The 14,498-nt window shown below is 40.2% G+C and overlaps 1 protein-coding gene across 4 annotated transcripts in view; it reads right to left on the reverse strand.

Annotated features, from left to right (window-relative positions):
• Positions 1–14,498, reverse strand: part of MAD1L1 (mitotic arrest deficient 1 like 1) — a 1,068,146-nt gene that overhangs the window by 248,819 nt on the left and 804,829 nt on the right. For all 4 annotated transcript variants that reach the window (XM_089682390.1, XM_089682405.1, XM_089682399.1 and 1 more), the window contains one exon: positions 1,215–1,405. In XM_089682390.1, coding sequence (XP_089538516.1) covers positions 1,215–1,405 — 191 coding nt within the window. The remainder of the gene's footprint in view (positions 1–1,214; positions 1,406–14,498) is intronic.

The raw sequence follows: 14,498 nt of genomic DNA on the forward strand, positions 1-14,498 counted from the left end.
CTTTGCTTTTAACATGTGATTTTGGAACAAATGGACCTTCCCAAAGGGAAACCACATACACAATTAGAAATGAGTTCATTCAAGAATCCTTTTCCATTCTGCTCCTTTAAATTTCCTTGTCACTGTGGTTGAAATTTAATGTCACTAATGATTAGAAAATTGAACAAACATTCCTAAAACGAAACCTTTCTCACAAAACTCAACCAGTGTATGGCCAGCTTTAGTGTAGACTTGAAGGGACAGGAACATTACATCTGCAGTATCACTGGATGAAAATAAAGGAATAAAGTCCCCCAAAAAACAAAGAAGCCACTACAGAGAAGGTCTGTAACACTGCAACATATTGAATTTTAGTTTTTTGGGTTTAGATATGCTTTACATAGGATATTTCCATTACATAAAGGTTAGTATGTGTAAGGGATTTCCGGCAAGACGAATCGCGATCGGAAATGCGCATAGGAATTCCCAGAGAAGAATTACCGGTTGTGCACATGCTTTCAGAAATGCGTGATCACACACACGCACGGCGAAGATTGGCGCCAGACGGCCTATTTAAAGAGTGTCTCTGCCCATGTTGAGTGCTGACTGGTCTTCAGCTTCCCCGTATCCTGCTTGTTCCCGTGTGATTCCTTTGTTGCTGACTCGGCTTGTTCCTCATCTGACTCCGATTGCTCTCCTGATTGATACTGGTTCCTGACTTCGGCACTGCTCCTGACCTTGGCTTTCCTTCTGATTCTGTACCGCGCTGCCCGACTGTTGATGACCCTGGCTATTCCCATGACACTGCTCCTGTCTCTTACCCTCACTACCTGCCTTGCTCTGGTGCACGCCTGGCAATCTACAAGACCTGCTCTGCTTGTTACTACTGTGCCTGAATCAGAAGATCATCAGTCTTCCAGGGTCATCATCTACAAGAGCTGCAAACAACAACTACTGGCGCTCTTGTCCCCTGGGTCCTAGACTCCCTCTGTTCCAACTCCAGTGGGGTCAGGGCTAGTGACACAAGTGAGGCCGACCTTGTCATTTCAGTCCCCCATCAGGTACGTGACAGTAAAGGTAAAGTTTCTTTTACGTAAACTTATAAAAAAGGAATAACTGAATAAAGCTATAAATAGCATATATTAGAAGCCACTGCATTACAAAAGAAAACCAGAACAATGTCCTAGCTGCAGAGGATTCTGGGAAACCAATACAAAATATAGGATGAGTCATACCTTAAAAAGCAGGTTATCTTCCTTATGCTCAGCATACATGGAGGTCAGCCTGTACTGGTTCTCAGTGGTTATATCTATACGGTATCCAGTCAGCATGTAACATACAGTCCGGAATTCATGGATTTTTGTCTGGAAGACTTCACGGAGTCGTTGGTTCTTCAGCTCAGCACTTTCTACCTGTTTCTTCAATTCTGTGCAATAGAGAAATAAAAAAAAAAACAATCAGAAAGGAGTTGAAAGAAGAGAGAGAGAGAGATTTTTAATTCGTAAGACAATTATATGTATCTCCCAAACTTTGCCATATGTAGTTTTCATGGAACAAACTAAATATTGGATTATACTAGATTGCATTTCAGTCTTTACATCACCTTTAATTTACCTATCAATGACTACACTCAAGTTAACTTTAAAACATTTATTTCAAGATTCAGCAGAAAAACCATTTATCTTTTGCATGGCCTCCTATAGATTCACAACAGGTGCAAGCATATGTATAGAGACACTACGAAAACCTCACTGTGTTAATGGTATTTGTTTTCATAAAGCCATTTTTCATTATTAGGTGCTAGCATCAGCGCAGGAGACACAATCACTAAAATAAGGAAAAATACAGCATTTCATATTTAGATAGTATCAACAGGACAGACTAGTAAATCTCTGCTTGTTTTTTCTTGACAATTTGCAAATCACTTTCATAGCATGAACCCTTGGGTAACAATATGCAAGTGAAAAGCAGGAGCGGAATTATGATAGCCGGAGAAGCTTAAAGGGAAAACATTACTCATTCAAACACTTTATTCTACAATGTAATGCCTACATGGTGCTAGAACTGTTCCCCCCTATCTAGCTGTGCTAGGCTCAGGGAAGGGGGGGCTTTTTACTATACATATACTAGAATGTTTCCTCTGAATGTGTGTGTGGGCCTCCTCTCACAATCCAAGAAACCACTGGTACGTTGACTGGTTGGTTCCACCCAAACTCTTCCTAATATATTCTTCTATGATTGTGGAAGGGGTATTAAAATGTCAGCTCCTCTGAGGAAGGGACTGTGCTGAATGGTTGTATGTACACGATACAGTTCTGGCACTATGTAATATTGGAAAGAATAGCATTTGCATATTTTTTATAAGATATGTGCCTATTGATCTCTTCACTACACAGAACCAAATGTTCTAATAAAGGTTCATAAAAAAACCCCCAAAGCAATGGTATAATTACCTGCTCTGTAAAATGGTTTTGCACAGAGCAGCACTGATTTTCCACTTCTTGGGTCCCTCGCAGGCATTCCTGGCTCCTCCTCCTTGACCAGTGCCCACAATATTAGAAAGAATAGTATTTGCATATTTTTTTATAAGATTTGTGCCTATTGATTTCTTCACTACACAGAACTTAATGTTATATTAAAGGTCCATAAAAAAAAAAATGGTATACTTACCTGCTCTGTGCAGTGGTTTTGCACAGAGCAGCACCGATCTTCCACTTCTCTGGTCCCTTGCAGGCGTTCCTGGCTCCTCCCCCTTGACCAGTGCCCCCAATAACAAGCCGCTTGCTATGGGGGCACTGGTGCATGCTCGCTCCCAAGCCCTGCTCTGTGTGTCCATAAAGCAGGGTTCAGGACTTCGGACCCGCCCCCCCCCACTCTTTCCTCACTGGCTGTGATTGACAGCAGTGGAAGTCAATGGATCCTGCCGCTGTGTCTCAGCCAATCAGGAGAGAGACAACCGGGACAGCTAAGGCTCCTGTGCACATCGCTGGAACGAGAAGGGGGCTAAGGTGTGGGGGGAACAGCACACAAAGTTTTTTACCTTCATTCATAGATTGCACAAAGGTAAAAAACCCTCAGCCTTTACAACCACTTAAAGTGTATGTCCAGCCAAAATGTTTGCTTAGTTTTAAAGCTTCATGTACACTAGCGAGTTTTTTTTTTAAGCTCAAAAAAATTCTGGTAATAGTTTTTCATAGTAGCGTTTAGGAGCAATACTGTATTAGTAGCGTTTTTAAAGTACATGTAGAGGGGAAAACAAAAAGCTGTTACAAGCGTTTTAGTAGCGTTTAGCATTTTTTCTGTGAGAAAAACACTCCAAAAAAACTCTACAAAACAAATTTTTTTCTGCTCCTAGATGCTGAAGCTCAAAAAATGCTAATAGCCTAAAGTAGTGTCCATGGGAACATAGGAGAACACTATTTAGCTTCTAGGAGCAGAAAAAATAGCTAATAACAGCTTCTAGGAACTTTAAAAAAACACTAGTGTGCATGAAGCCTACATAGAGTGGGAAAGGAATAGAAACACTGAGTTTTTATGCTTCTGAGGCTCTTGAAGCCTCTTCACACCTATGTATTTCTCTTTAATGGGTTTTATTTTAAAATCAAATGTTTTAAGAAGCATGTTAACACACATCCTGATATACATCAATAGATCATAACATGCATCAACATTTGTGGATGTACGTTATGATGCATGATGACATTCACTAAAAAAGTGCATTAAAACACACTTTTTTTTATATTTTTCCATTGATTAGATTGAAAACATATCAGGAGGAATTAAAACTAGGAATAACTAGGCCCTTTAATTCCTGGTAGCCATAATATCACCAGACAAAAAGTGAAGGAAAATCTGCAACAGGGACAAAAGACAGCCATACAAAGCTGACAAAAGTTATAAACTACCCCTACAAAAAAGAGCTTTTTTGCTTCCGTCTGTGATAGCATCTTTTTTGCTGCTATTTCTATGATAGTAAGGACAAATCTCTCCAATGGTGTCCCAGAAAGCAGTAAAAACCCAACAGCAGCTCCAAACCTTCCCAAGTATATCCAAAATTTAAAGAAAAAAAGTTTTGACTGAACAAGCATTTTAACCACTTCCCGTCTGGCCCATGTATATAGAGGGCCAGATGGGAGCAGTGCAGGAGCGGGTGACTGTTTATAAATGTCTTCCCGCTTCCCTGCCTGTGTGCGCGACACTGATCGCTGTACGGGAGCTCTGTGTGAGGTCCCGATCATGTGATCACTGATTGGCCAATCAGTGAGGTCCCGATCATGTGATCACTGATTGGCCAATCAGTGATCACATGTTTAGTAGCTTAAGTAGTAAGCACTTCTGACATCATTGCTTACTACTTGTGAAATCTATGATAGATCACAGAGGTCACATGGTACAAGGCTATTCACAACAGCCTTGTACCATGTGACAAGCTGTGACCAATCACAGCTCACACAGTATTTCTCAATGGCTGCAAGAATGCAGCCAGAGAGAAGGAGAAATGATTGCTTTTACAGCCTTTATGGGTGTAAAAGCAACCAGTGTGAAAAAAAAAAATCTTCATCACCCCCCACAAGCAGTACAGTGTCATTATGGGTGCATGATGTGCCCAAATAAACATGTTGTGCATCCACATAAATTGAGCAATGAAGTATATGAAAGTATATATATATATATATATATATATATATATATATATATATATATGTGGATGCATGCACATGTGCATATACACACATGCATCTATATGTAGGAGTGAAGGGTAAGCCAAAGACATGTTGTCTATCAATCATAAAAATATGTGATATCCCATTCATGGTTCAAGCCCTGTGGGACACGTGTATTAAGATGGAATATCCAGGATACCTCCCTTTTGCATAACTACAAAAACATATCACCACCTCTTTTTAACCTCTTCACGCCGGCCGCACACAAATGTGCTGCCTCCCGGCATCTGGGCCTAGACACCAAGCGGCCGCACATTTGTGTGCAATTAAGAAAAACACCCTGCACGCTTCCAGCACACATGTCCGGTACTCACGGAAAGGTCCTGATCTCCTCTTTCGATCGGGACCTTTCCCGATCATGTGACAGCAAATAACGGTGGTCACATGACCCTAAAGCCCCGCCCACCTCCTGACTTCTGAAACCCTTAAAGGGTCAGGAGGCGTCGGCGCCAAGGGGTTAACGGACACATTTTTTCAATAACCTGTACCTGTACTGCCGTAATATCTCCTGCATGACAATTATTGAAATGGCGAGCCACACTAGTGTAGAGAGATGTCTTTCTATACTATATAGATGTTCATAAAAATTATCCCTTAAGTGTCTGGTCGTGCGTCCCACATACTGAATATTGCAAAGTTTACAAGTAATCAAATAAATCACATAGGTGGTATTACAATTAAAGAAGCAAGCAATACTATATTCGTTATTAACAGTAGACTGAAACGTATTGCCCTTCATAATATGTATACAGCATGGACAAGAGAGCACACCACAACAGTAGTTGCCTTTGAAATGCAACCACATAGTGGATTGAGCTTGTGTGGGACTTTCTTGTGAACGTAGGCATAAAACCTGCGGATATCTACAGAAGACTTCAGGCACAGTACAGTGATGAGACGCTCAGCCGCAGTAAGACATCTGAATGGTGTAAACATTTCAAAGATGGCAATACGTCCATCAGTGATTCAAGGCCAAAGCAGTCATTCCTGTGAACACTCGCGTGGAACACCTGATCCTGGATAATCGACACATAACATATACCTGTCATGAAATTGAACAAGAGATGAATTTCAGCACGGATGATGAAGTGAAGCAGGCTGTTCTAGGATGGTTCAGGCGTACTGACAAATCTTTCTATGCTGAAGCTTTCCAGGCATTAGTTAAATGCTGGGATAAGTGTATAAATGTAGCAGAGGAGTCAAAATATAAATGCAGTTTCCGCTCCTTGAAATTTGTTCTGTTATTATATAAACTCAAAAGTCCCAGTTTGACTTCAACGCCCCTAGTAGAATACTGACTTCTTTGACTCATCTTAAAAGCCTAATTTGAAGACTGCTGTGAAAATGATCAGCAACATGACCATTTTTATGACTGTGACAACCAAGTGTGTCTGCTGTAACCAAAAGATAGCCTTCAACAATGTTGCCTGATTTTTTTGTAAATTCAATTTTTAATAACATGGGATAGGGAAATGATCCCCAGCAGACAAAACATTTAATAAAAGACTATCATCAAACAGATAGTTAGATGTGGGTACATGAGTCACCTTCCTTCATTGTGCATGATGTACCTCCAGCAGAAAGTTGTCTCACTTAGTTAAATAGTCAATGAAGCCCACAGAGTATAATGTCTTTGATGGAGAGGAGAAGCAGATGTTAGCAAATAAGGAAAAGTTACTGCGTGTTCATGGAGCTTCGGTGAAAAAACAGAAATGAGGTGGAGAACTAATGGGGGGTCCAGACTTTCACTATGGTTTCAGTTAAACATTTAAAAAGAAAAAGGTACCACCAAGAGCATAGATGGACTAAGTGTAGATAAAAAGAACTCCTAATTTGCATAATTGTAAGTAAGAAACATGAAAACTGCTGGAACGGTGAGATGTCAGCTGGGTGACTCAGCAGAACACAGTCTGTACAATATTAGAATACTGTAGAATACTGTTTTTGGATATATTTCCAATAAAAAGTACAGAAACAGAAATAAAGTAAATCATATAGTGGCTTTATATAAATATTCTTTATATTAATTCTGCTTTGCCCTGCCCTGCCCACGTACTGCCTTCTGCCAGTTCACTAAGCTGCTTGGGAGCAATGGAAGTCACCTTGTGGAAACTACAAGTCCCAGCTGACACAGGACTATCGCTGTTCTTCGCCACCAACCATTGCAATAACATACTCCTGCATACATGCAAGTAGTAGGTATTTTCTTCACTACAGCCAGCAGAACAGATTGGTGGGGGACCCAATAAAAAGTATGTGCTGCTGGGTAAGGCACAGGTTTGCTTTAAAACCTACCGGGTCATAGTAAACATCACATTTATGAACCATAATTTAGCTTTTGTTGTTTGGATCTGGTTATATGGATACAGCATAATTACAATGAACCTCTACTAAAACAATCTTTGGAGCACTTAAGCATTTACTCAGCTGTTCATCAACTACAGATCAACGATTCAGTAAACATCCCCTAAAGGTCTCTATTATCTGTTTCTTTCTGGATAAAAACTGGATACTTTGTACTACTGAACTGCCACAATCCTCTCTTCTAATGGTGAGGCAAAAACCGCATTAGGAAACCCTGGAGGGCCATCAGACTTGTTTTGCCGCATGTGGAGCTGCACTGAAGAAAGGATTGTTCTGGCTTATTACCCATTTTCTCTTGGTTGGTATAATGGTCAGTGACAGGTTTACTAAAAAACTGCAAGGATGCTTTGGCCTTGGCGTCACTGGCTATGAAGTCACTGAGCTGGAACAAGCATGCAGGCAATGAAGTCTAAAAAGCTTGCACCTTTAAGAACAATTTAGCAATAGCAGCTTCAACATGTCTAATCTTACAGGTTCATTTTAGGTGTATGTTTTGTCTTTTCCACCAACATAGTACTGAATTCCCAGAACTGAAATGGTAAAGTCAATATAATCACCTTTCTTTCACTTCCCCATACTCCGTTCATCCACTGGAGGTGAAAGCAAGATGCCCTCTCTAGGACATGTCTGAGCAGCCAATCACCAGGGTTCTACTATTGGCACATGGAAGGAAAGGGAGCAAAATGGCAAAAAAGGGGTCACCATGGCAAAATGAGAAGCTTCTCTCTTAGCCTGTGAGGGCAGCATCTTAAATTTCAACATTGACACAAGAAAAAAATGTCAAGCCTGGTTGGCATTAAAAAGGTAACATCCTGCTTGAAACCTCTACATATGTTACCAACAAACTTATGATCCTTACAATTTCTAACCACCTAGGCTGAGATCTGCAAAAAGTGTTACTAAACCCTGGACCCTGCATTCACTATATCTGGTCTCCCACAGTACACACAACATGGAAATGCAATTATGTTAGTAAATATAAACTGCTAAATACCTTTTCTCATCAGTTATAGCAGACTTGTGTGTCCAGCCCACCACTAACTAAAGCTTGTAGAAGGAGTTTTCTTTCTGCTCTAGGAGGATGCAGAACCCCTGACCTCTGTCTGGACAGTGCGGATTGGCCCTGTGCTGATCACATGCACTCTCCCAAGAAAAATAAAACCTCTCTAGCAATACACACCAAAATGAGCATGTGCAGAGTGTGACACAATATGTCTTATCAGGAGATAAGAGGAGGGACACTGGAAAATGGGGAGGATCAAGCAGGTCAGGATCAAACAGTGTTTTTACACAATGCAGAGGATTAACCCCTTAGGTTCCACAGTGAGTATAACAAGCTTGCTTTACTGCATATACAGACTGATGTTACTGTTGTGGGTTTAGTAACACTTTAACTATTCTGTCCCAGTTTTTTGTTGTCTTTATCTTCATTAGCTACAGTCCGAGTCATTTCCAAATGCAATCTGATATATTCAAGTATAATTAAGAATGCTTCACAGACATGGAAATTAAATGTTCATTAGAGACAGTGTGGGATTCATATGTCACTTAACCTCCAGCACAAGTCTTCAGAATCAATTCTGCTATACAATGGGCAGGAAATCATTGACATTTGAGAGGTATTTATTAGCCTTTGTGCAAGGGGAAAGGGCTCTCATTTAAGCTCTTTAAATATACAGGTGTAGGAAGCTGGATTTTCTGCTGCCAGCAAAAAGCCTTTAAAAGTGTAGACCGGAGAGATGAGGAACCAGACAATGGGCAAATGATTGCAAGGACCTTATTTTATCAGGACTTATTACTTTCAGCCTAGTACATCAAATGTGCAAAACAAAACTACAGAGGAATATAAATATATAATATATCTTGAATTTAAAGAGGTTCCCAGGTACACAAAATGCGTGAAATATTTGTGTATATTATCTATAAATATTCTACATTATCAGGAATGATACTTAAAGAACTTAAAGTAAAACTAAGGCCTCCAATTGAAAAAAAAAATGTGCTAACGTGCTTTTTTTGTTTAATTTACATCTACATTTGTAGTTTTCCCATAGTCCCCCTTCAGATTTCCATAAATAATGGTTGGGTTTGCCTGTGATGTCAGCTAATGCAATTTTCTGTCATTATATGACCATTATGCTACTCTGCTTCTGAATTTAGAGTACAGTTGCCACAGTTGTGTACACTGTGCCTGCTTACACTATAGTGGGATTAAAAAAAAAAGGTTGCAAGGCATGAAGCTATCAGCATTGTGACTGCTGAATCACAAGCCTGCAGTCAATCAACACATAGCCAAACCTAGCCCTACCCAATGCTGGCTGGACTGACACTCCCGCTGTAAGCTGCAGTGTCTGGGAGGGGGAGCGTGAGACACAGATGAAGCTTAGTAAGGGGAGGTTAAGACAGTTTTCTTGTTTAGTTTATGACACTTGTGCATGACATGGTAACTGAATTTTTTTAATGTCAGTCAGGATCCTCCCCTGTATGACGGGAGTGAAGAAAAAAAAAACTAATTATAAAATCTTTTCCTTTGCTGCAGCCAGTACCTGTTCAGAAATGTTAGCCTAAATAGTGAAGCTCCTTAAACTTCAGTTATTTCTCTTGGGGATTAGAAATGTCCCTCCTGACACCAACATTTACCTAAGATTGCTCTGGCATACAATCTACCAAAGCATTTGAGATGAGCCATTAGATCTAATTCATATGAATTGGGTTTGGTTAAAAAATAAATTTCTAGACACAAGTCACTCAAGTTATTGTTCTGATAATATCCAATTTAGCAGCCTGTAAAGCCACGGCCTGCTTATGTATTTCAACTGAAATTTCTAATATGGTGCCTCGCTGAGAGGCTGAGTCAGGTGTTGCTCCAGACTCTGGGGTGGATCCTGGATCAGGATCTTTCCCAAGCCTGGACTGGCGGCGTGACGTTAGCTGACAGCGGGCTTCAAACCGCTGTCAGGGCAGAGGAGATTGGGAGTGCAAGACCATAAACCCAAACTAAAATGGGGATTATGGATGGACCATGAGTGGTTATATATGTAAAAAGTCCATATATGTGGATTGGGGCTTTCAGGTATGTGATCCAGCACTGTCCTGAGTGGAAGGCTCAAAGACGGGTAAGTCTTAGGGTAAATATATGTCTTGAAGATGAAGGCAGCCAGCTGTCAGAGCTTGAGGCTACTCTAGTGCACAAATAGGAGAGAAGAGAACACAGCGGTGCCACTCTGAGTGTAGACTGTTAAAAAACAGGCTGATTTAATTATCAAAAACACACTCACAAGTGTAGGATAAAAGCAGGCTTGTCAGGATATAGTAGGTCCGGGAGGCTCTAGAAGATGGCATAACTCGGGACTGGAACTCCAGATAGGACGCGCGTTTGGAGCATGCGCGTTCCTTCTTCAGGCCAATCCGGCAGCCATCATGGTTGAGGCTTATACAGGCAGTGAAAGGTGGAGCATGGGACCGCAGGCCTGCCTACACTGCTATTATCAGATGAGATATACCATATGCACTTAGGTGACTAGACGGTTATAGTGTACTAAAGCCCCTTGTTTAAAAACTTTGATTGTAAGTATCACATATATCCTTTTAAAGTATTTTGTTGCTGCACGTCCATAGGATATATGTGATACTTACAATCACATTTTTGTAAACAAGGGGCTTTAATAAAGGGATAATATCATTAACAATAACAGACCTTATATCAATAGCATGATGAGACCCTAAAAAATTAGAATGTGAAAACCATGAAATATGCAAAATATGATCAGATAAATCTAATGGCATCTAAGAGGATATAGGTGGAAGTATATAAATGAAACTGTAAATTAAAATATCTGAAAGTGGCATTCGCCCACTAAGATGTTATAGAATAGTGAAATGCATGATTTTGGGGGAATGAGCAATACAGTTATACTGTACCAGAATAAGGTAATGAAATTGTTAATTAAAAAATGTCAAGGAGCTCAGGGAGGAAGGACATAACTAAACTGGAGGAAACGGCAGGGAGGAGAAAATAATGACAGATATTATAATACCATGAACAGTTCTAGTTCTTCATTCAGGTCACCAGGGGCCAAAGTGTCTAGAGTGTAGATCCAAAAAGTCTCTTATTGGCAAAGACGCTTAAAGTGCTCTTCTTGGGGGAGGCCCTTAGGAATGGTTTCAATGACCCACACTTTTAGGCTGGCAAAAGACTGGGAATGGAATTCGGAGAAGTGTTTGGGAACACTCAATTTGTTTTTCCCCATCTTCCACTGAGCGCCTGTGTTCTCCAAATTTTTGGCGCAATGTTCTAGTAGTGCGACTGACTTAGAGGAGTCTACAAGGACAGGATAGACAGTAAATCACGAACTCTAAAGAACGGATGTAAAACTCTTCTAAATTATAGGTTTCACCTTTTGTGGAGAATTGTTTTTGTCCGTGTAGGACATGTTTGCTTGTTAGGCATTTGAGTATTTTGCACGAATATATGCCTATGATGGACAAAATGGTGGGCATGGGGTTGTGGATGTTTCTTAAGTTTTTAATTTGCTGGGGGCTATTTTGTTTTTCATGTTGTGGGCCCTTCTGTATGAAAACTTAGGTACAGTGGGGATCGAAAGTTTGGGCACCCCAGCTAAACATTTGTATTAATGTGCATAAAGAAGCCAAGGAAAGATGGAAAAATCTCCAAAAGGCCTCAAATTACAGATTAGACATTCTTATAATATTTCAACAAAAGTTAGATTTTATTTTTATCATTTACACTTTCAAAATAACAGAAAACAAAAAAATGGCGTCTGCAAAAGTTTGGGCACCCTGCAGAATTTATAGCATGCACTGCCCCCTTTGCAAAGCTGAGACCTGCCAGTGTCATGGATTGTTCTCAATCATCGTCTGGGAAGACCAGGTGATGTCAATCTCAAAGGTTTTAAATGCCCACACTCATCTGACCTTGCCCCAACAATCAGCACCATGGGTTCTTCTAAGCAGTTGTCTAGAAAACTGAAACTGAAAATAGTTGACGCTCACAAAGCTGGAGAAGGCTATAAGAAGATAGCAAAGCGTTTTCAGATGTCAATATCCTCTGTTCGGAATGTAATTAAGAAATGGCAGTCATCAGGAACAGTGGAAGTTAAAGCAAGATCTGGAAGACCAAGAAAAATATCAGACAGAACAGCTCGCAGGATTGTGAGAAAAACAATTCAAAACCCACGTTTGACTGCACGATCCCTCCAGAAAGATCTGGCAGACACTGGAGTTGTGGTACACTATTGCACTATAAAGAGATACTTGTACAAATATGGTCTTCATGGAAGAGTCATCAGAAGAAAACCTCTTCTACGTCCTCACCACAAAAATCATCGTTTGAACTTTGCAAATGAACATATAGACAAGCCTGATGCATTTTGGAAACAAGTTCTGTGGACCGATGAGGTTAAAATTGAACTTTTTGGCCAGAATGAGCAAAGGTACGTTTGGAGAAGAAGGGGCACAGAATTTAATGAAAAGAACCTCTGTCCAACTGTTAAGCATGGGATTGGATCAATCATGCTTAGGGGTTGTGTTGCAGCCAGTGGCACAGGGAACATCTCACGAGTAGAAGGAAAAATGGATTCAATAAAATTTCAGCAAATTTTGGATGGTAACTTGATGCCATCTGTGAAAAAGCTGAAGTTAAAGAGAGGATGGCTTCTACAAATGGATTATGATCCTAAACACACCTCGAAATCCACGGGGGATTACATCAATAGGCGTAAACTGAAGGTTTTGCCATGGCCTTCACAATCTCCTGACCTCAACATAATTGAAAATCTATGGATAGACCTTAAAAGAGCAGTGCATGACAGACAGCCCAGAAATCTCAAAGAACTGGAAGACTTTTGTAAGGAAGAATGGGTAAAGATACCTCACACAAGAATTGAAAGACTCTTGGCTGGCTACAAAAAGCGTTTACAAGCTGTGATACTTGCCAAAGGGGGCAGTACAAGATATTAACTCTGCAGGGTGCCAAAACTTTTGCAGACGCCATTTTTTTGTTTTCTGTTATTTTGAAAGTGTAAATGATGGAAATAAAATCTAACTTTTTTTGACATATTATAAGAATGTCTAATCTGTAATTTGATGCCTTTTGGAGATTTTTCCATCTTTCCTTGGCTTCTTTATGCACATTAATACAAATTTTTAGCTGGGGTGCCCAAACTTTCGATCCCCACTGTATGTTAGGGATAAATGAGTTTAAGTGGGGGTCCTCCATTAGGATTCCCCAGTATATACGTAAAATCTGTTCCATTTTGTGGTGATAGGTGTGGACTTGTGTTGTGTATCGTAATGGTTGAGAGCTGGATTGTTTAATATTGGAGAGCATGTCAGTGGCTTTTGAGGTTAAGTATAAGGAAAAGGCATCTTGGACTAACAATTTAGGGTAGCCTTTTTCCAAGAATTTTTGTGTAAGCAGTTCACCTTGTGAGGCGTAATCCTCATCACATGTGCAGTTGTGCCTGAGCCTACAAAATTGGCTTTTGGAGATGTTGGAGATCCATCTAGGTTGGTGGCAGCTTAGAAAATGTAGGAAAGAATTGCCCGCCGTGGACTTGGTATAGTTTATGGCATATATGGATGTATCGGTGTGACAAAGTTCTAGATCTAAGAAGGCTAAGGTGTTAGGGTCACACACTGATGTAAAAGATAGGCCTATAAGAATGGAGTTACAATAGGTCAGGAAGGAGTCAACTTCTGTTCGTGTTCTGTCCCAGATGATGACAATATCATCTATATAATGACCAAAGTATATTACATTTTTGGCATATGGGGTATTTGTTCCAGATGGACTGATGTTCCCAGAGGCCCATGGTGAGATTGGCGTAGCTTGGTGTAAAATTATCTCCCATCGCAATGTCTTGTATCTGTAAGCAATAGTTACCATCAAACAAAAAGTAGTTTTGGGATAAACAGAAATTTGTTGCATCTAAAATGAATTAGGTTTGTTTATGGTTGAGGAGTGGATCTTGGGATAGAAAATGTTGTATGGCACTTAGTCACACTTGGCGGGGGATGGAGGTGTATAAGGAGATTACATTGAGAGAAATCCAAAGACAACTGGGTTTCCAAGAGTAAAGTTGGAGGTTATCAAGTAGATGAATTCCATCACAGGTAAGCAGGTAAATTTTGAGCTAGTGGCTTTAGAAAATTGTCAATGAAAATGGAAAAGTTGCTAGTGACACTATCCAGAGAGGCTACTATGGGACGACCAGATGAATTGGTAAGACACTTATGGATCTTAGGAAGATGATAGAAGTATGGAGTAGAATGGTATTCTTTGCTGGAAAAAGCAAATTCTGTTTTGTTGATGACACCTTCTAGAAATGCTGTGTGTAAAATGCTTAGGGCTTCTTTTTGGAATATGGGTAAAGGGTCAGTGGTGAGACGGGTGTACATGGTGTAGTCAGA

The sequence above is a fragment of the Staurois parvus genome, unplaced genomic scaffold, assembly GCF_062004578.1.
Source record: "Staurois parvus isolate SC_StPar_1 unplaced genomic scaffold, SC_StPar_1.0 ptg000018l, whole genome shotgun sequence".
Lineage (NCBI taxonomy): Eukaryota > Metazoa > Chordata > Amphibia > Anura > Ranidae > Staurois > Staurois parvus.